At 56.3% G+C, this 22,539-nt stretch overlaps 2 protein-coding genes across 5 annotated transcripts in view; both read right to left on the reverse strand.

Annotated features, from left to right (window-relative positions):
- Positions 1–15,498, reverse strand: part of NLGN3 (neuroligin 3) — a 42,161-nt gene extending 26,663 nt beyond the window's left edge. The window contains exon 1 of one of the 3 annotated variants that reach the window (XM_062630106.1): positions 15,391–15,498. The gene's annotated coding sequence lies outside the window, so the exon portion shown is untranslated. The remainder of the gene's footprint in view (positions 1–15,390) is intronic. The other 2 variants (XM_062630107.1, XM_062630108.1) reach the window with 2 other exon arrangements.
- Positions 15,499–19,163: 3,665 nt separating this feature from the next.
- Positions 19,164–22,539, reverse strand: part of MED12 (mediator complex subunit 12) — a 36,322-nt gene continuing 32,946 nt past the window's right edge. The window contains exons 42-44 of one of the 2 annotated variants that reach the window (XM_062630114.1): positions 21,845–22,006; positions 21,608–21,689; positions 19,164–19,595 (exon numbers count right to left, since the gene is read on the reverse strand). In XM_062630114.1, coding sequence (XP_062486098.1) covers positions 19,552–19,595; positions 21,608–21,689; positions 21,845–22,006 — 288 coding nt within the window. In that variant the 3' untranslated portion in view covers positions 19,164–19,551. Of the gene's footprint in view, positions 19,596–21,607; positions 21,690–21,844; positions 22,022–22,539 lie in introns of both variants that reach the window. The other variant, XM_062630113.1, reaches the window with a different exon arrangement.

The following is a 22,539-nucleotide window of genomic DNA, read 5'->3' on the forward strand; positions in this document are numbered from 1 at the left end:
TCAACACCCAGTAGCCCTGACATTCCCCTGGAGAGCCATGATGCCTTAACACCCAAATGGAGATCGTAGTGTTCTAACACTTGTAATTCCACATCTGGTTCTATCATCTTAAAGGACTTTTTACCTCCGTCTGCCCCTGTCTCCACAAGCACAGAATGCAGGAACCCAGAACAGTCTCAGTGACATGCTGCTCTAAGCCTTCCTATGTTTGGACTGGTTTTCAATTACAAACCCCCAACGTGACGCAAACCCTGAATATGGAATTCCCTGGGTTTCAAATGCCTCATTTGGGATGATTACAATACCCCTGTAACACATCTTATACCCTCATATTGCTGTTCTGTGCTCTGTGCTTTCTGCTGTAACTTCATGTTAACATAACATTTAGGATGGGAATTTAACCTTAATTTAATATTGACAGAGTGCCATGAGAACCAGAGCTCAGCCCCCTTCACCGGGGGCCGTTGCATGCGCCTTTCACTGCTGCTGCCGCCGCACCAGCTCCTAAGCTTGCCCTTGGCCTTTCGAAGCAAAACAACGGAAATCCGAGAAAGGACATTTTGTTCGGGGAAGTGATTCCCCCGCATCCCGCAGGAGGTGGGAGCGAAGCTTCCCGCCTACAGCGCTCCCATTCTTGCCTCCAGCTGCGAAGCCAAGCGCATCCCCCAGCAAAGATGGCTGCTGGCTCCCGGCAGCGCTGCGCCAGCAGAAGCCATGCCTGCCAACTGGAAGGGAGATGGGGCTGGGCTGGGCACATACTGGGGATGCTCAGACGAGCGCACAGCAAGGAGCCGGCAGGAGAAAGACACCGCCGGTATCCCAGGTCGCTCTGCCAGAGCGCCGGTGGGTGAGCAGAGGAAGTGAGGCTGCTGGGGGAGTTATTCATCTGCCTGGGAAAACAAATGCTCCATCCGCATTTCCAGGGCTGCGCTGTCTGCCAGACAGCTCCCTCCTCAACGCTCTCCATGGAAACCTGGGCGGGTGGGATCCTCTGGAAGCCTCCCTTGCAGATGCACAGGCAGGCGTCTCCACACCAGCCAGACGAGCTGGATCCACACCTTCCCTGGCAGGCAGCCAAGGCGATGCAAGTAGGCAGCCTGCCCTTGCCTTGGAGCCTTTGCCAGGCTCCAGCCTCCTGCCCCTCAGCACTCAGGCTGACCAGCCCCAAGCTCATCACGCTGGTGCTGTGGCTCTGCCCTCTGCGTGGTCGAAGCCAGGAGAGACCAGGACCTCAGACCGCCCAGCTGGCACTGACACACGATTTCCTCCCAGCAGCAAGCAGACAGGATGTCCCACTGCACCCTCTGGCCACTCTGCCTTCTGTAGCTTTGCTCACCGTCTGACCCTGTTGTATCACAGTGAGAGGCAGCAAAGGGCCAGCCCAGGCACCCCACCACAGACATGCACCAGGCAAGCAGCATGAGAAACCTCTGCCTCTTCCTGCCCAGGTCCAAACCTTCCCACCAGCCTGTCTGCAAGAGCAGGGTCTTGACTTGCAGCTTCTAGTGCTTGTGGCCTGGGTCAGTGCTTGAGAAGATGGTGGTTGTGTGCTACAGATTGTGCCCTGTAGGTCTTTCTGACCCACCCCAAGTTACCCATCCATGCCACAGGCAGGTGTTTCCTGGTCCCACAGCACTATGAGAGCAATTCCCAGGACTTCAGGTCCACCGCAGAGCTGGTGCACAGTAATATATGGCTACCAGTGGCTTGAAGTTACACTGAAAAGGGGTTTCAGAAAGGTCAGCCCTGCTGCTGCTGCTGCTGCTGCTGCTCCTGCTCTGCTTTGCCATGAATGAGCTAAATGACAGAACAGAGAATGTTTTAAAATCTGCACGTGACACCCAGCGCTAGGGAGACCAGGGCAGGAATTTGACAGACTCCCACCAGACTGGGGAAAGGGCTGAGAGATGATGGGCAGGGCTGTAAGTCACTGGGTGGGAAAAACTTGCACAAACAGACCACAGAAGAAAAGACGGCAGCACTTCTGCCAGAAGAGTCATAAGGGCTGCAGGGGGGTACAAGTTCAGTGTGAGCCAGCACGTCATTGACACCAAAAAAAGGGAGAATCCAGTAGGATCTGCAAACAGCCAGTTTATAAAGACGCGTGAATTACTTTGCTCTCCTCTCAGCTTATAAAGGCGCATCAAGGAATTATACTGTTTTCCTCCCCCAAAAATCTGGACCAACTAACAGGCCACAGGAGACCAGCAAGACCACCAAAAAACCTTGGACAACACCTGGAAGAGTGGGGATAGTCTAGACAAGTCAGAGGACACAGGTTAATAACACCTTAAGGCCACAGGAATAAAGGTCAGAACAGTCTGAAGCTGAACTTCATGCTAGGTAGTAGCGTTACATTCATAGTAAGAGAGTGTTAAAGCACCCCATGCATATCTGGAAAGGATGCTACATGGCAGATGGGAGGATCAAGTCCATCTTGACCCCCTCGGTGTCCCCTCCAGCCTAGTCTCCTACACTTCTCATCACCCTGGCTGGCAGCTCTGTCCCTGCTTTCATTTGTTCAGCATTTGTCACCATCTGAGCAAAGTACTGCCACCCCAGCCATGAAGACTTCAGCATTTAGGACGCTGACAAAGCAGAACACTCGGAGGCTTCCCAGCACCATGGAGTCCACACACGTCTGCCCTCCACTTTGCAAAGGTCTCCCCAGGTCTCTTCGGTGTCCATCTCACTCTCTAGGTCTGTCCTAGAGGCACATCTGCGGCACCCCGATGTCTATCACAGTCAGCACCACAGTCACTCTGATGGGACACAAGCTAAAACAGTCACAAATGTCACCCTCATTTGCTTCAAGTGCAAGAAACACCCCTGTGTCTTGCCGTTCACAGCACCACCAATATTCAAAGTAAGCTGGATGTCAGAAGCCTACAACACACTCCACTGCACATCCTTTGGCCTGGGGAGAGGATGAGAGACCACGTGAGAAGTGTCAGTTACGTTCCTCAATGCTGCAAGAACATATGTGGGACAGAAGCTCTTTGACAACTCCCAGACACGTGCCAAGATCCTCGAGAGCTCCCATTCAGAACAGAAGAATGTTACCAAAATCTCGAGAAACAGACATTTCAAGTGCCACTTCTGCTGTGGTGCCAATGGCCTCCTGCTGCAATATGGCCTATCCCCATTTGCTCCGTGGCCTTTAAAGATTCCCTCATGACAGAGCCAAGCCTGCCTTGGGAAGGAAACCAGGGGCAAAGCAGACCTTTCCTTTGCCTGCACTTCAGTCTTTCCAGGCAGTTTTGGTGTTGAATGCCAGCACACTGCTCAATGCCCGGCTGCAGAAGACACACTACCCCACAGGTGAGATAGCCTGGCTCGTTTCCAACTCCTGTTTAGCACCAAAAGCCCCCAAAATGCAGGAGGTTTCTCAGTGTCACTGAGCTGAGCCTGGCAATGTTGCTGAAGGACAGCCAGTGAGCACTGCAACAGGGACAGTGTTGGGGTCAGCACCCAATCCTGCCAGTGCAAGCAGAAGGTGGCCTCTATAGACAGACATCTGTTCTTGAAATCCTGGGCTCTTTTGGAGTGGGCTCCATGCTCACCTTGAGCTGGTCTATATTTTGACTGAACTTCCCACTCACTGCTTCCCAGGTTCTGGTGGGAAGCTGAGGCAGGGCCATGTGGCACAGCCAGCAGCTGCTGTGTGAGCAAGAGGCGCTGCCAGGATAGGTCCCTGCCTGTCAGTGGCAGCAGTGGCAGCAGCCTCTTGGTGGCCTGCCAGGTTTCCACATGGTTCAGGGATAACTGCTGGAAGTAGGCCATTTAGTGCCACGTTCTGGATAGAAATAATCTGGATTATCTCATGTTATAGTTTCCCTGACTCCAGCATGAAGAAATGGCGGCAGCTCTTCTCTCCTTCACCTTGCTGGTTGCATAGTTTCCATTTTACAAATGCTTCCCTGCAAGGGCAGAGGTTAATGAGAGCCACTGTCTAAGCAGCAAACACAGTCCCCTGGCCCTGGTATGGACAGACACGCAGTTGCTCCCCAGCCAGAAAAAAAAAAGGCAGCAAAGGAAGAGGTGTTAGACACTGGCATGGGCTGCCCAGAGAAGCTGTGGCTGCCCCATCCCTGGCAGTGTTCAAGGCCAGGTTGGACACAGGGGCTTGGAGCAAGCTGCTCTAGTGGAAGGTGTCCCTGCCCGTGGCAGGGGTTGGAGCTGGAGGAGCTTTAAGGTCCCTTCCAACCCAAACCAGTCTGTTTCATTCTAAGAGAGCCTGACCCAGCCTGGAAGATCAGAGAGCCCTGGAGGAGACTCCGTAAGCCCTGCGAGGGGTCGCTGGAACATCTGGACATGGCATCGCTCTATTCCAGCCTGAACGTGCCTGCTCCGGCCTGGCAGGACCGACCACCAGGAGCCGGTGGTGCCCCGAGGGTGGTGCGGGGCGGCGCAGGGTGCCCGGTGTCCCCGGTGCCGCCCGCGGCGGAGGCGGCCGGAGCTGTCCGTTCAGCACCGCGCCACGCCGCGCCCCGGCACGTGCCGGTTCTGCCGCCCGGGCCCACGGCACCCAGCGCCTCCAACGAAAGCGCCCGGCCTCTCTCGAGCTCCCTCCCGGCTGGCAGCCGGAGGAAAGGCGGGACAGGCAAGGATAGCTGCCGGGCAGACTGCATCTCCTCGGCTAGACGAGGGACCACGTCATCGCTGTCTGCAGCTTCCTGAGGTGGAGAGGGAAGTGCTGACCTCTTCTCCCTGGGATCCAGTGAGGTGACATGTGGGAATGGCTCAGAGCTGTGCCAGGGGAAGTTTAGACCAGAGGTCAGTGTGTGACCACCCCTTCACCGAGAGCGTGGTCAAACACTGGAACAGGCTTCCTAGAGAGGTGATTGGTGCCCTCCATGCCTGTCAGTTTTTGAGGAGCATTTGGACAATGCCCTTAGTAATTTTGCTCTAACTTTTGGTCAGCCCTAAATCGGTCAGGCGGTTGGACTAGACGATCATTTTAGGTCACTTCCAACTGAAATATTCTATTCTAGAGGAAATGGCACTTCATAAAGGGCAGAATTACTGCAGCACTCCCTTTGCGCGGGCAGGTGACTGACGACGCCAAAGTGTAGAACCCTGGAATTTCCAGACATCTATCCAGGAGTGAACTGACAGACAATCTGCTTTCAGCAAGCCCTTGGCACCAGCACAAAGTTCACACCAAGACAACTTGCTTGTTCTCCATAATATCACAAAAAAGCAACTGGCACCTAGTTTAAGGCAATATAAGCTCACTCACAAATCCGAGATCAACACTCCACAGCTAGCAACTGGAGTGTAAATCTCACCCAGCAAAGAGAGCTGTCTGCACAAAGCAGCATTCCTTCACTTCCTTCTCCAGCTTTGGCAAGCCATGCTGTGACATTATCCCAGCTGCTCATCACCATCCCCCTCACATCTGCCAGAGTCATGGCTCCTACATCCTCTCCCAGACAACTGCCCCAGAAACTACCATGGGCCCGGATACTTAAATTAAATTGGATCATTATGACCGAACCACAGTAGGGAGCAATTACACAATCACACAGCTCTTCAGAGAAACAAGCTTCTGAAACTCTGACTCCAAACACCTTCGTATTTTTTATGTCAGAAAAAGCAGGTGTGAAATGCAATAAAGAAAGGAGACTTCAGTGACCCAGACCTGGCTCAATGCAGTGACATCCCCATTTCTGAAAGACCCCAAACAAAGCAACAAAAATGAAACCCAGCTGCTGATGAAATGTTTTTCACATCTCATACCCCAGTCCCTCAAACTCCTTTCTGGAAACCCAGCCTTGCAAAGGACATGGACCTCCTCCAACCAACTGGGGCATGGGCAATTTGCACAAACCCTTGTCCTACCTGTACCACCACCTGTGCTTATGATGGGTCAAGACGCCTTCTGCATGCGCCCAGGAAAGAGGAGAAAGCATTGGTGGCTGCAGGCAGGCTCAGTGTGTGCACAGCCAATGCTTTCCATGGACCAGCATGGCCTGGAGGAGGCTCTATAAATGTAAGGAGGTGGGCTGGGCACAGAGGAACCCACTGCAGCTTAAAATACAGAGACTTCCTGCAAATGTGACTAGAGAGGGTGGGCAACAAAACCAGAGTGCCTTGAATGGGAACAGCTACACCCAAGATTAGTTGTCAGTGTTTCAGTTTTGCTGACTCAGATAGGAAGCAAAAACTGCTTAATCACAGGCTGTAATCCAGACCATGGCTGTAAGAACCTCTAGTTTCGGTGGCAGAGCTCAAAACGGATTGTTTCCTTTACCAACACCTGCTCCAACACCTATTTCTGCCTCACACCACTGCCCACCCACCACTCCTCATGAGCTGAGCAAAGTTTTGCTTGGCAGAGTTGTAAACCAGGTCATGGAGATGACCCGGGCTAAAGGTAATGAAACCCAGGGCAAAGAGCAGATAAGAGGAAAATAACCGGAGACAAGTGGGAATGAACTTTTCCACAGAAGCTGAAAGACAACATAATCAGTTTTCCTGTGCCGAGATAAGTTTACAAGTTATCTGCTGGTGCACAAGCACCACCTTCCTGTATCACCCATTACCACCCCATCTTGTACCATGTGACACCAACACAGCTACCAAGCCCATGGAGCAGGGTGGCTCTATGGGGACAGCAAATCCCTACGCCTATGGTATGGGCCAGCCCGACAGAGCCACCCCTCCAGGTCACAGTGCAGACAGAAGGGGCACACATGTTCCCTCACAGTACTTGAAAGTCCAAGCATTGCAGTCCTGCACTAAATCATTTCCTCACTGCAGAGTCAGCGGTGGCAATGCTCAGGAAAGCTGTCCTAGGAGTTGTTTGAGCTAGCATCACCTCCACCATCCATACCACTTCCGTCCTGTTACAACAGTCCCTGATCCCAGACAGGCTCCATGCAGATGCATGCACCCAGAGCCCAGGATGGAATGTCCCTCGTTTCCCACAGCTAGGAGAGCTGCAGATCCTGTCCTGTGCCCAAGAGATGCCCCAGATGAGCCCAAGCCCATCACCCTACTTGGAGAGGCGAGTGCCCCAGCACACCCCACCTCACACAAGCTGCTGAATTGTGTGTTAGTGTCAGTGGCCTTGACCAAAGGCCAGACATGATTTTCTGACTGTGTTGCAAGATCCAAGCAGGGCCATGGGAGCAGCACTTCCTTGTCCAGCAAGCAACATCCAGACAGAACAATCATTTTGTTGTCATCATGCTGGTGCCCCTTCCAGTGACCCACCACTCCATGACACTGCAGCATGCTTGGGCACACAGCCCCAGTGGCAGCCACCACCAAGCACCAGGGCACTGCTCAGTCCCAGCTCCGCTGTGGCTGGCCTGGGTGACCATCTACCCCTCCTCACACCATCGGTGTCTTCATCTCCACAGAGGGCTGCTCTGGGCAAAGCACTCAGACCCAAAAACCTCTGGACCGGGACAGGAGAAGGGGAGCTGTGACAGTCGGTAGCAGCGCATGCAGAGCACAGAGCACAGGCCAGGAGAACCTGCATTTGCTAAGGCTGTAACACCCTTTTTCCTCTGCTCCCACCGGCGGGCGGGAGTCACTGGAAACATCAGGACGGGAAGACCCGACTATGGAGGTGGGAAAACGCTGCCGCTGCTGGAAGCGCCGCGGACTCCCCCATGCACAGCGCCCACCCTCAGCCTGCTGCTGGCGGCCGAGCGCCGGCTCCCTCTCGCTTCTTCCCACCCACGCCGCGCCGCTGCCCCTCGCCCGTGCAGGGGCCGGGCGGGCAGAGCGGCCCGGGGGCAGCCCGCCCGACGTGACAGGGCGGCGGGCACCGCGTGCTGCCGCAGCCGCTGCTCCTCCGAGGTGACGTCAGCCCCTGCAAGCCTGGCAGGCAGAAACCGCCCTGCGCTCCGGCCGCGCTGCTCGCAGGCACCGCCCGGCTCCGGCGGACCCCGGCGCGGGCGCCGCGGCTCCAGCCTCGCGCGCTCCGGAGCCAGGCAAGGGGCCGGAGGCGCCGCGCTCCCGCCCCGCATCCCTCTGCCCCCTCGCCCCCCCTCGCCGCTGAGCGCCGGCACCGAGGGGAGCGGCCGGCGGCTGTGCAGGATCCCCAGGGCGCAGGCGGCACCAGCCCATGGCAGAGCTGCGGCGGAGCCCTCCAGGCTCAGGGCAACACCAGGGCAAGGGCAGCCCCGGCGCTCCTGGCACAGAGGCCACCAGCGCACGCTGCTGGCACAGCGTCCAAAAATGCCCATCTGCAGCTGGGCAAGGGGAACGCCTGTCCTGCAGCTGCTGGATTCTCCAGAAACCCTAAAGGGTTTCCCAGGACCTCTGGAAACATGCTGAAGCTACGTGCTCCAGTGAGCAACCTAGGGAGTTCACAGGGTGTCACAGCCTGATAACACCGTTGTCACAGGTTGTGCATATTGCTGGCAGCCTGGACAGACGTGGTGTCATGGAATCCCAGCCTGGTTTGGATTGGAAGGGACCCTAAAGCTCCTCCAGCCCCAACCCCTGCCACGGGCGGGGACACCTTCCACTAGAGCAGCTTGCTCCAAGCCCCTGTGTCCAACCTGGCCTTGAACACTGCCAGGGATGGGGCAGCCACAGCTTCTCTGGGCACCCTGTGCCAGCGCCTCAGCACCCTCACAGGGAAGAGCTTCTGCCTAAGAGCTCATTTCAGTCTCCCCTCGGGCAGGTTAAAGCCATTCCCCTTGGCCTGTCCCTCCATCCCTTGTCCCAAGCCCCTCTCCAGGTTTCCTGCAGCCCCTTCAGGCACTGGAGCTGCTCTCAGGTCTCCCCTTCAGGAGCCTTCTCTTCCCCAGGCTGACCCAGCCCAACTCTCTCAGCCTGGCTCCAGAGCAGAGCTGCTCCAGCCCTTACAGCATCTGCATGGCCTCCTCTGGACTTGCTTGAGCAGGTCCACAACACTTCGTCACCTTGGAAGGACCACATGCAGTTGGATGGTTCGGCCCAAGCTCACAACAGCCTCTACTCAACCAAGAGAAGCAGCTTGCTCAAGCAGGCAAGGCTGCCCTCAGCAAAAGCCATCGGCTGCTCACATGGCCAAACTGAAACCAGAGCTGGCATGACTGAGCAGAAGACCATGGAAGCCCCTCAGGCTGGGGCTCAGCTGGAGCCAGGGCAGCTCTACAAACTCTGACTTATTCTCATGCAGCCTGGGCTTGCTAAGAACTGGAAGCTGGGCAAGCCAGCAGCTAGGATGGTAGCCTGTTCAGATTTAATCCCAATTTATTCTCCATTTTCCCTTGTACCTTTCTCCTCCCACACTTTCTATCTTCAACCATAAAAAAAGCAGAAAGCCTAAAATCTCTGGGAAAAAAAAAAAAATCTTTGCTGTGTTTTAGTGCAAAGGCTGCTGGAGCAGCCTGGAGTTGCCCTGTCTCTCCAGAGGGAGCAGACCAGGATGAAGCAGCACATACGGGCAAGCTGCAAGTACCAGCAATGCCAAGGGAAGGCAGCCCCAGTGCCAAGGCAGCTCCCGTGCTCCCTGCTCCTTCTCAGAGCTCCCCGAGCACAGCTCAGCCTCAGCAGATGCCTGCTTTTGAAGCACTGCTCCCCACGGACAGGGGTGGAGGTTTTTGTTACAAAGAGCAGGAAACGACCTTAAAGCCATGAGCATCTAAGTACAGCAGCTCCCTGCTCAAATTGCAACCTCAGATCCTCATCAAGGCAGCTCAGCAGCGACAGAGACCAAAATGGCAACGAGGCTAGGCACAAGCTCTTCCCTGTGAGGGTGCTGAGGTGCTGGCACAGGGTGCCCAGAGAAGCTGTGGCTGCCCCATCCCTGGCAGTGTTCAAGGGCAGGTTGGACACAGGGGCTTGGAGCAAGCTGCTCCAGTGGAAGGGATCCCTGCCCGTGGCAGGGGTTAGAGCTGGAGGAGCTTTGAGGTCCCTTCAACCCAAACCAGGCTGGGGTTCTATGACAACAACAGAGATCCTGCCCTCACAGACAGGAAACTCCTGGAAGTCATGAGGACAGAAGAGTGTCTTCTTCATGAGCTTCAACCTTGCTTTTCCTCATCCTGCTGCCCCACTCTTACTGCTGTCCCACTGGGGACCGCTAGATCCCTAGCTCACCTCTGCATCCTCTTCTCCAAGTTTACTTCTCCCACAAGAAGCAAACCTCTCCCAAACCAAGCCTCTCTGCTGTCTCTGCGCTGCTTGAAGAGCCATGGGATACCCTTCTGGCACCACCCGTATACCTAGGTAAGGCTGAACTGGACCCTCACTGGTAGCAGGACACGAGTCTTTTCTCATCTGGGCATAAAACCAGGAACAAACCCTATACTGATGTTCCCTGATGTGTGTGAGAACTGGCAGAGCCAGGGGACTGTAAGAGATGAAGATCAGATCCCTAGTGACCCCACAGGGAACTGGGACAATGCCGGGATGAGACCCCAGCTCTGCTGCCAGCATGTCTGAAGTGTGTCCTGTGGCCAGGGAACAGGATGAGGCAGAACTGCCAGGTGAGACAGGAGGGAAGGGACACTGCCATCCAGATGTGCCGTCCCTGGAGACAATTGCAAGCCAGGCTGGATGTGGTTCTGAGCAACCTGATCTAGTTGAAGATGTCCCTGCTCATGGCAGGGGGTCGGTCTAGATAACCACTGAAAGTCCTTTCCAACCCAGGCTGTTCTATGATACCAATTCTACGATTTTCAAACCAACTGAATTAGCAATTGGTCAGAGGACAAGATTCCATCAGAAGTCTCCAGCAAAGGGCGCTGTGATGCTGAAATACAGGACTGGTGCTTAGCACAGGTCCTACCTCTCCAACCAGCTGCACCTCCACCACGTGGGGAGAGCATGCTGTGCTGAATAAGTGGGACTGAGCAGGAATCTGTCACTCTGTGCCAAGCAGAGGAGCACAAGAGATGGATGAGGATAAACCCATCCTTCTTCACCAAAGCCCAGTGCCCCCTTCTGGCTCCACCCTTGCAGGAAGGCGCAACGTTATGAAACTAACAGCTCAGACCAAGGGCCCACCTTGCCCGGTGTACTTTCTGGACAGTACTCAGACCTACGAGCACTTTGCAGTTCAGCAGTCAGAGGTGCATCTTGGTGTATTTCTTGGTTCTGAGGGAGCCTCTTGCCCTTCCTGAATTCGTCCTGTTTCTCCTGGAACCCATGTAAGGTTTCGCTGCTCACAACACCTTGTTCTGAGGACTTCTGCAGTTTGACAGCACATCTGCAAGAGGCAATGCCCCTCCTCCTGCCAGCTTCATTTGATGCGACCTTGTACTTGCATAGAAGGAAACAGTGAACACTTAACCTCCGTGACTCTCTCGTGGCCTCCTGTAGGCATACTTTATTCATCTTCTGCTCTTTCTTTTCCAGTTTTAAGAACCCTGCATTCTTTAGCCATTTTGCATAGGGGCCATCAGACCTCTGACTGTTCCTGCTGCAACTTCCAGGCATCTGACTGCACAAGGATCTCAGCACGGCTCTCCAGTGCTCCCCTGGGCAGCTCTAGAGGCAGACACACAGAGCGACTGCTCCTCTTCTCCTGCATCACTGTCCCACGATTCCTCAAGTTGCTCAGTGGTGCCTGGAGTCACGTAGGGGTAGAGGAAGGGTGTGAAAGCAGCTGGACTCAGACTCACCTCCACAACTCCTTTAGCACTGGTGCCAGCACCAAGACATGGACAAAGCCACCTCCATGGTGAGTGGCACTTTGGCCACGCTACAGACTTGAGCTTCTTCTCCCACTCCTGTAGAGCAGCAGCTGATGAATGCCTAATGGAGGCAAAGTGCCTGCAGCCGCATCACACGCCACAGGCCATTCACAGCAGCCCGCTCTCCAAGCCCATGTGAAAAGCCTTCCTCTGCCAACCATCCTCACCCTCAGAGAGCCGCAGCAGCCCCGGCCCAGACCCAGCACTGCTCTCACACGGTGTGAGCACTGTAACCCTCACCAGCCTTTGCCCGGCCCCTCTGGCATGACCATGGCAGAGCCCCGGCTCCTCGCAGGGCACGCACCCCCCGAGGCGCACCTCGGAAAGAGCAGACCGACTCCTCTGTTGTGCATTTTGCAGCGTCAGGAATGAGGCTTCTTCTCCAGCGGTCCCCTGAGCTCCTTGCCAGGGCTGCCTCAGCCCAAGCAGAGCTCCCCAGCGTGAAGTGTTGCTCACAGACACTGTGACACCCCCCTCCCTGCCCCGATGCCGCCAGACAACACGGCAAAAGGGGCAGAGCTTCCCCACGCAACTGCAGGGCTAAGCAGGAGCACGGGCTCCATCAGGGGCTGCAGTACCAGATCGCTACTGAGCCCAGACAAGCCTCCAGACAAGCAGCACATCTCCTCCCAACCAAGGAAAGCTTCCAGGAGCTGCACACACTCAGCAGCCGCAGCCAGAAGCCCCCTTGTCTTCCACTGCTCCTACTTCTCCCCATGACCCCCCAGTCAGGCTCACCGCAGGACGTGAATGACGTGGGGTCACGCTGCCGGCACTGGCAGTTGCAGGACCTGTTCTTCATTCCCCTCACACGCTCTGCGGTGCTGCCAAGGCCGGCACAAGGTGCTGGGCACAGCCCCAACCGCGGGGCCACGTTAGGAGACCACCACAGCATCTCATCCACCATGCAGCACCATTGAGCTATGACAGCTCTGAGTAGCCCAGCACCAGGATCCAACCCGTCTCCTTCTGCTGATGTACCCCCACCTTCCCCCATGCAGATCCAAGACCCACTTGGATACAAACACCAAACCCTGCTTAAGAAGCATCTTTTGAAACTCCCTGTCAGCAGCAGCCAATAACCACAGACCATCAAGGGAGAAATCTCTGTCTGGGATCCTGCAGAGAGCAAAAACTGTCCCACCCCAATGGCACCAAAAGCTCTAGGGACAGAACCAAGCTGTCCCTGCCCCGTCCCTCTGCCCACGCTGCACAGCCCCAGGACAGCAGCTCCTCAGCCCCTCCATGCTCTGCTATGGGGTTTCACAGCCTCCTGCATGGCTCCACCGCAGCTTGTGCTCAGACACATGCTCCACATCCCCACCACTTCCCACCCTCCTCTTGTTACTGAATTCTTTCAGCTGCCACCAGTTACCCCACACTGGTCTGTCCGAGGTCACAGTTGCTCCTGCAGAGCAAAAAGGACTTCCGTTTGCCTCCACTTGCTGCAAAGGAGTAGCTCCTAGCAGGAAAGGTATGGGAAGACAGCAGCAAACTGCTTGGGAGGCAACAGAACTGCTGTGGTGGAGGAGATTTAGGAGCTGGCTGAGCTGGTGCTGCTCAGGGGTGGTTTAGATGGAGCTTAGAGATTCAATCACCTCAAGGTGCCTTCTATACTTGCTGTCCTAAAACTCCTCCTCCCTTGACACAAAGACAAGGCCAACGTGGACCTGCCAGACGATTTTGGCAGTCACTATGTCCGTGTTCTCTCTCATGGACTCAGTGTGACCGTGGTCAAAATGCACCCAGACCCTGCCTGTGCTGGACCTGAGCACCCATAGCAGACCCCACAGAGAGCCTGGAGAGATGCAGCCGCCTCAGCCGGAGCCTTGGTGCAGGCTCTGCCAATTCTCGTGCTGCCTTCTGAAGTCTCAGCAGGCTCCTGCCCTACCAGCACTGCCCGGTTCCTGAGCACGTGCTCTCCAGCCCTCTGGGATGAGAGCCTTTACATGGGGTCTGGGAAAGAGACAGACCCGAATGGAAGGTCCAGAGCAACAGGCTTGGCATGGGCACAACCTTCCTCTTCCACAGCACTGCCCTAGATTCACATTCAGCCATTGCCGTGCTGAGCCTGGGTGGCTGAGGCTGTGCAAGGCACAGACAGACCATGCCAAGATGGGCTCTGCAGCTTCTCAGCACTGGAGGGTGCAAGGGCTGCCCTGGGTCTCGGCAGCGTCCGCCTGTGCCCCGGTGCTCCGAGGTTGAGCTGTGTGTTTGCAGGTGTCCAACCCAACTCCACATCCCGGCCGCACAAGTAACCATGGCAACTGCACATGTGAGTGGCAAAGCCTCGAGCTGGGCTAACTGCGAATGCAAATGAAGCAAACACATGCACCGTGCTCAGTGTGACCTCTAAATGTCAGCCCGTCACCATTCTGCAGACACCAGCTCTGGGGGTGGCTACCTGCAGCCTGTGGATGGAAGGAGGGACCTCAGGCTTGGCACAGGTGCTCTGGTGCATCACCCCTGCCTTGGTACCCTGCAACCCCCTGAGGACACATCTACCCCTTGTGCAGCTGCAGATGCCTCCCATGGTTTTCAGAGGAAGGAAGTTCCCACCAGGCTGACACAAAGCATGGCCAGTGCAGGGGCTCAAGGGGAGCTGGGTCTGTCAGCCTGGCCATAAGGGCACCTCCAGCCCCTCTGCCCTCACCTACGGCATCAAATGAGGCACCCACAAAGGACAAAAAGAGAATTCCAGTGCCACAGGGATTCCATGGCAGTGCCACCTCCCCAGAGGAGGCCCGTGGTCTTGGGAAGGGCTGCCAGAGGAAGCACCAGGAGATGCTATCATTTGGGAGATCATAGTCCAGAAACAGACCAGCTGGCCAAAGGCTTTGCATCCCTCCTCACTTCTTCTCTCCCGTACTGCCAACAGCACTAGGCATGGGCAGGCCCCGGTGCTGACCATCACCACACTGTCCTGCTCCATGGCTTTGAGCACAACAGGGCCAAACTCAGGCAAACGGTGCAAACCTCAGTGCGAATCAACGGAGCCACCAGTAACTCGGCACCACGAGCCTGGCTCACCACATGGCCTGGGGACCAGCACCACCAGCACGGTAGAGCCCGTTTGCCAACGAGCTTGCCCTCAGCCTGGCTGACTGCCCAAGAGAGAGACAGGGAATGATGCCCTTCAGCTCCAGGAGCCCGGCTACCAATGTCATTCCCCATGCTCCAGAAGCCCAATGGCCAATGTAATTCCCCATACGACAGTCACTGATCTAAACCACGGGGATCTCCTGCCTGCCCTTGACCTGGGGATGCTCACGACGGCAGCCTCATACCGGACAGCACCCGGCGCATCCTTGCACCCCAAATAACCACCCCCCCGGCACCCCGCACGGCGCCGGAGCGGGAACACCGGCGCTGGGACAGCGGCTGCTCAGCAGGGAACGGGGCCAGCCGGGGCCGCGCCGGGCCGGGGCCGCGCAGCCGAGGCGGGAGCACAATCCCCCTTTCAGCGCGTCGCCATGGCAACCCGCCGGCTCGCCGCGGCCGCTCATCCGGCCCCGTTAACCCCCGCCGGTCCCCGCTGCCGCGCTCGGCACCACCCGGTAACTCCCGCCCCGATGCCCAGCCCTGCTCCCGACGCCCCCACGTCGGCACCGGCCCGCGGCCACCCGCCCTCCCTGGAGCACCATCACCTCCGCGGCGCCCGGCCCCAGACCACCGCGCATCGGGGCCGGCCCCTTTCCCCCGCCGGAGCCACCGCGGTGCGGCCCGGCCGGGGGGCACTCACCGCCGGGGCTGCCGGGGCTGGGCCATGCCGGTGGCGGCAGCGGCTGCTCCGCGCCCCTCTCGGTCCGGCCGGCCTCGGCAGCGGGAGCGCGCGGCGCGTGCACGGGGGGCGGGCGGGGGCGGGGCCGTGCCGCGGCACCCCTTCGCTGCCGGCGGTCCTGGCCCCGCACCCCCCCGGGCACCCTCCGGCCACCGTGACCCCCCCGTCCCCACCGCACACCCGCACACCCAGGGGCGCGCTGCACCCCTGGCGAACGACCCCGTCTGCAGGAGCACCCTCACGCCGGCAACCTCTGCTACCCTGCGGCACCCCGGGCATCTCCACCCCGCCATCGCGCACCACCCCGGCATCCTGCACCACCACAGGAAACCAGAATCCTGCCCCGCTGCATCCTGTACCCTCCGCTGCTCCTCTGCATGGCTCCTGCACCCCCCGTCCCGCATAGTTCCAGGCTCTGTAGTCCCGGCGCACCTGCCTGCACCGGCAGCATCCCACACCTTCCAGAACCATGCCAAGGGAGCAGCCCCAGGCTCTACCAGTGCTCTGCAGCGCCTGGCTGTTTCAGAGAGGATTGGCCAGATCCCAGGAAGGGATGTCCCATCCCAGCCTCAGCCCTGGGGCCAGGCGAAGGTGTCTGCCCCCCTGCATCCCCCGCCACGCACAGGGCTGTGGCCTCAGCAGCCACAGCCCCACAGGCCCCAGCAGCACCGTGCAGCAAGACACAGCACCTCTGGTCATTTCCCTTTCCCCTGTGAGGAATGTCTTCCGTTTGCTCAGAGCCTACTGGCAGGAGCCACCGCTCCTCCAGCCTGCCTTTGTCCATGGCGGGGCTACCTCGGGTCCAGTGCTGCCTGATGGGATTAGAGATCATTTGAAACAGGGCATGGATCTGAATCCTGCTGGGTGCGTCTGGTCTCTGCATCTCTCTGCTGTAGCCAGGACAGAGGCAGCTGCGATGCTTGATCAAAGAGGACGCGCAGTTACCAGCAGACACATCCACGCCTTCCGATCCCGACGAGGGGAGCTGGGCTCTGCCTCGCTCCTGCTGGCAGAGCTGCAACCCAGACCCTACCCAGGCTCTGCAGAGCAGCCGCCGCTTCCCATTTAAGTTGCTCATGTGGCAGCATGCAGAGGGCAGGCACCTATTCCAGTGCTCCCATGTCCTCAGCACACACACTGAGCTGCTGAACATCCAGCCACAGGGAGATCCCTGGCACCCTGCTCTGGTTGGGCTCCAGTGGCCCCAGCACCTTCTCCGTGCTGCACAACAGGTCCGAGCTTTCCTGTCCCACACCCTCTCCCAGGGACCATGGGTGGCAGCTTGACCGATTGCTGTCCTGTTACACCCAGGGTGAACACACCGCCAGCTCTGTACGCCCTCGAGCAGGCAACGTGGTCCAGCACCTTGTGGGATGGATGCACAACCCTGCCTAGTGCCCACCAGGGTTCATCAGCTCTGAGAAGCATCTTGAAGGCACCCCTGGACCAGTGCAGAGCTGCCCCATGGCAGGCCGGGCTCCCTCTTTTCCACTGCCAGGCAAAACCAGCCCAGGACAGGGTCATGGTGTACCATGGGCACCACACTGGGAGCACTGGGCACTGGCACAGTGGGTGGGGGAGTGCGTGGGACACAGCCTGCTCCTGTCTGCCCATCATCCCCCTGTGCCAAGCCTTTGCGCAACCTTGGACTTCGTGTGCTGGACCCATGCCGCTTATGGACCCTGCCCAGACACCCCTTGGGGCTGCCCCTCCACCCCGGGGAAGCAGTACCAACCACTGCTACCCCAGAGCAGTGGTCACAGCAGGGCAGCTGCTCACATTACTCAATGGGCAGCATCTAATGACCCCCCCTGCCCCCGGCTCTTTCACAAGCAGCATTTAGAGGAGGAGGAGGGCTGGAAGCCGTCAGACCTGCTGAAAGCTGCAGCTGCTCAGGGCTAATGTGCAGCACAGCAACAGCGGCTCCGAGGCATGCAGCCAGCCTGGGCAGAACGCAGCCAGCCTGGGCAGAACACAGCTCCCAGGGTGCTCAGTCTCACAGCACGCTGCAGCCTCCTGCACCCCCTGGAAACCTCTGGCAGCCAGAGGTTCTTGGAGACCGGGAACCCTGGGTCTGCCACCACAACGGAGCTCTGGAGTCCTGCTCATCCCGCATCGGCACCGAGCCCCAGGAAGGGACAAATCATCCCTTTCCCCCAAGGGAGGCTGAGCAAGCCTGCCGTGCTTTCACCAGACACAAAGCAGGAGGGCAGCACCCGACTCCGTTCTCTCCAGCATCCCTGCCGAGAGCCGTGCTGCCTCCTGCCACCCCACTCCGGTGCTCGCTGCTGCCTGCAGAGCCCTCCTCCTCCCACCTCTGTCACTGCATGGATGCAGACACCGTGTGGATGCAGACGCCACTTGGCGCAGACCCAGCTGCCTCCCAGGGCTGGCAAGGAGGGAGCTGCAAGCCCTGGCTGCACACACCAGGAAAAGGGGCTTGTTCTGGCCAGAGCCAGTGTCCAGCTTGCCCAGAGTGGGCTCTGCTGGCCCAGGCACTTCTGCCCAGCCCAGCCCTCCTCCAGAGCAGTGAGCAGGGCTTCCATTTTCTGGGGCACCCAGCACAGGCTGCAGGAAAGGAGAGCCCCTCGCCCACACCTGCCCTGGGGTGTGAGGGGATCTCACAGCTAGCTCCTGGATGCTCCCCAGACTGATCCTTAGGGAAGGGGACAAGCAGGGATGCACAGAGGAAGCAGCCCTGCGCACATCTCCTGAACAGGGAAGAGTGCCCATCTCCATCAGGCCTGGCCAGCAACATCTTCTACCCCACCTGCAACAAGGTGGCAGGAGCCTACAGGGATCCAGGGGACATGCAGTGTGAGGTGAGCAGATCCGATGCTTGGGGCAGCAGAGTCACATCTGCCAGCACATGGATCTGAGGACTAGAGCCTCAGCATCCCTCCTTCCTCTCCGCTCCCTAACTTGCCTTCTTGCTGTGGCCTACCCTACAAAACTGTTATGTGCCCTCAGACTAAGATCAAGGGTAATTTTTCAGTAAGTCCCTGTGAACCTCACCCTATCCCACAAAAATGGGACAGAAGACATTGGTCAAGAAAAGCTACCAGGGGAACCACAGGTCAAATGGTCCATAAGCAAATTGCTGAGGAAGAACCAAAGAGAGAAGAAAGGTGGTTTCCAGATTCCAACAGACAGCAGGAACAGCGAGCACTAAGCTAGAGCAGGCTGCTATAGAGACAGAGGTATGACTCCATGGCAGCATGCTGCATTAGCCAGGTCGAAAGTTGAGAATACAGCATGTTACCCATCCAGACAAAGCAGTGTGGCTGTCAGGAAGGAGTGAACAGAGGAGCTTTGGTGCCTGTCAGCAAAACTGTGCTGTGAAAAGTGCTGTGAGCACATTTGGTCTGCAGCTCCTCCTAGACTGCAGAGGTACCAACCTGAGCCTCAGTACCTGCTGTGCCTGGGAAGCTAGGTTTGTCAGGGCTCAGAACTACCCTGCAACGCAAGTCCCTCTTTGCTTTGTGCCTCTGTCCTGGTGGAACATGCCAGCAGTAAGACTCTGGAACATGCAAAGCCTTGCAAGCGCATGAACGCCAGCTCATGAAACAAACACAGAGGAAGGGCTTTCTTTCCCAAGCCAAACTATTTAGCCATTCACAAAAGCTCAAAAGGCATACATTAGTTCTACTGGGGAAAAGAGACCATGCGCAGAGGTGCTGCGGGACTGTACTGGGTGGAGTGCTGAGGAGCAAAGGCAGGTTCTGAACACACACTTCTTTTGCAAAGTAAGCTCTCTGTATTCATCCAAGAATGTCTGCAGTACAGGGTTCATCTGGTATAAATAAAATACAAAATTTTACAATGTCTTAATCATTATTTTAACAAAAATACTAAAAACTGAGTAAAAACTGAAACTAAAGTGGGGAGGGAGACTATGAGCCACAAGGGATCTCCATAAACATCTGTAGAAATTGGATAGTAAAAACACTTTCTCTGTACAACAAAACCATCTTCTTGGCACCTCCCTGTGCGACAGGCGGCAGCAGCAGCACTGGCCACAGGACAAAGATTGCGCCAGCCCCAGCTTGAGGGTCAGGCTGGAGAGGCTGTGTGCAGTCCACAGTGACGTCTGCCTCCTGGATCAGGCTGAAGTGCCACGGATCAGTAGCGTCCAAACGGGTTGTTGTTCTGCTGTGTCTGTGTATCTGTTGAGGTCAAGACAGGCAGTCACAAGGTCTGGTTCAGGGAAGAGACCCCTCTCCCCATACCACCAGCACCAAATGACAAGCATTTCACAGGCATGAAGTATGACCTTTATGGCACTTTCTGCTCTGCTCATTTCTCTGAGCCTTGAGGTAGCACCACAGTCAAGACCCACATTCCTTGAGGAAGACACAGATAATGTGCCAGTCCTGATGCTGAAGCTCCTGCAGAAGCAATCTCCCTATCCCTTGTGGTGGAACTGGTGCACCATCACAAAACCCTGAGAGGTGGCAGCGAGCTGGGAGGGTGAGTCTGGGGATAAGTTCTTTCTGATTTGGAAAGAAAAACCAGCCTATAAGATTCCACAGCACCTGCAGGCATACAACTGCTCAGCCAGTGTCAAACACCCCATCCTGAGGCACACCCAGAAACCAAAGCCAGTGAAGGTTTCAGAGACAACCATCCTGGCCCTCTGTCAGTACCTCGGTACAAATAAAGTAACATGCTAAAGGACTTCCAGATAGCACAAAAAGGGCAGGAAACACAGTAAAGTTGTATTCAAGAACATCATGAACTTCCAGACTGCTGGGACTGATGTTTCGTGATGTACAGTGCTCACAGGACGCTCGAGTACTGTCCTGTTACAATGGAACTCTGTCAGCCTTTCCTGAAACCCCATCAGCACACTTGATCCTAAGTCAGGTTAAGTAAAAGGAGACCAGTGTAACCTGGTTAGCCTGCTTTCCTTCTCAACCCTGCTGGACAATAGCACATTCAGAGACACCCTGGAGTCTCCTAACAGAGTCTATCCTGGGGCCAAAGTATTCTTGTGCCCCTCTTACAGGCTGTTCTTGGTTTATGCCCTGCTTTCCACCCCATCCCAGACACTACAGATAGGAACTCCAGATGGAACTGATACAAACCCATTGAGGAAGCATGGAAGCTGCATGCTGACACATGGCCCATGTAAACCAGCTCTTTGCTGTACAGAGAGTATACAAAAATATGGCTCTTCTGCTACGATACATTTGGATTCCTATATGAGGTCTTGCTGTACTTGAATGTCCTGGCTGGAATCCTCACACAGACTTGTGGTTTGTGAATCAGACCAGTGGGAAACCCAGCACTTAAAACTGCTGCTTTGGGAAGGGTGTTTTTTTTTGGTCACAAGGACTACAAATTTTTCATTAGGGGACAAGTATAAGTGCAATTTCCAAGTCCCCATTCCACAAATTATTAATTACATTTAGCACAGCCTCACACTTAAAGCACTCAAAAACCCCTGGCAGTCCTTTTCTGGGCTTTTTCATAGCATGTCTACCATTTTTATGGCAGAAAAGCCAGCGAGGTGACAGTAAAAGAGCAGGCCATTCGGAAGGGAACAGCACAGACACTGGGTTCTGGTTCTTGATTCCCCAGCCAGTAGTTCAATGCAGATTATAGGAATACAGTGCCAGACTGAACACCATCTATGCCATTACCCTGTCTCTGCTGGCAGCCACAGAGGCCCACATAACACTGCAAACACAGCAAGCATGCGGTAAGGCTTCCCAGAACACCCTCCCTGCCTCCAAGAAGTCTTGTCATGATCACAACATGAACACAGTATCCCTGGGTCATCCACCAAGTGAGTGCTCCCCAGGATTACAGCCTCCTTGTGCCACTTGGAGGTCATCAGCAGCAGAGGAAATACCTCTGGATGCCTTAAAGCTCCAGACTGGCTCCTTTCAGGTAAGCTCCGTGGTAGTCCCTACAAAGGCTCAGCTCCCTCATCCCTCTGCAGGCAGCAGCAGGAGCATGTGGAAGGCTGCTCACAAGTTGGCAAGTACTGCCTGCCCAGCTACTGTGTTCCCTTGGGCCAGGAGCTCTAAGTCCTGATGCCACCTCCCTGTCAGCATCATTTGTGGCCTCAGATGGACAGTCTGGCTTGGTCTTGCTTCTCTACACCAGGGTACCTACAACAGAAAACAGGGGGGAGGAGACAAGAGACAGGATCAAGAACACTAAGGCTTACTGGAAAGCTGCTGCTGGAGCTGTCGAACCAGAGCAGCTGTTTGCTGCTGCTGCTGTGTCTGCTGAAGGCCCTGGCGCTGGAACTGCAAAGAAAGAAGCGTCATTATAGCCACACCACCAGGCTTGGCACACACAGAGCCCTGGGAAGTGCAGGGGAGGGGGAAGGGGCGATGCAGGTGGAGCACTGCTGGCTTTGTACTGGACTATTATGTCCCTCTGCCTCTGAGCAAACACTCACAATGGGCTGCTGGGGGGGAAGAGCCTGCATCCCCAGCCCTGGGGGCTGGCCCTGCGCCTGTGGCTGAGGCACTGTGGAGACCTGGGGTTGCTGCTGTGGCTGGGGTGGCTGTGGTTGTTGCTGCTGCTGCTGCTGTTGCTGCTGCTGCTGTTGCTGCTGTTGCTGCTGCTGTTGCTGCTGTGAAGACAAAAGAAAAGGGACCATCAGGGAAGTGTCTGGGCAATACACACAGCAACAGGGCACAGGAAGGACTGAAGGAGGAAGGATGTTCCATGCAGCAACACAACCCTCTTACATCGGTTTCTCTACAGGTACCTAAATTACCCATATTTCACCAGGACCCTGACCTGGGCTGGGAAATGGCAAGAAATACAGGGACAGTAACAGGAAAGTAAAGCTTTTCTGCAAGATTAGATACTGACAGACAGCAGGAAGAGAGCTACAAGTCTACTGGTCAGCTGGGGAATGACCAGCAGCAAACAAGAAACCAAAGAAGAAAACTACTAAGAGCTACCTCAGGAGGTCAGCTGGCTCCTCCCCTGCCTCCTGGGTAAGATCAGCAATAGTGGCTTCACTGAGTATTTGCCCTGACCTGCCCTCAAAATTTTTCCAGAGGCAGCAACAATGCTCCTATAACCTCCCTGCACAATCCACTGCAGGTCACACGTACTCTACTGTTTTCCCTAACCTCTACC

Source organism: Pezoporus occidentalis, unplaced genomic scaffold (genome assembly GCF_034315485.1).
Source record: "Pezoporus occidentalis ecotype Australia unplaced genomic scaffold, CSIRO_AGI_Poc_V1 ctg348, whole genome shotgun sequence".
Lineage (NCBI taxonomy): Eukaryota > Metazoa > Chordata > Aves > Psittaciformes > Psittacidae > Pezoporus > Pezoporus occidentalis.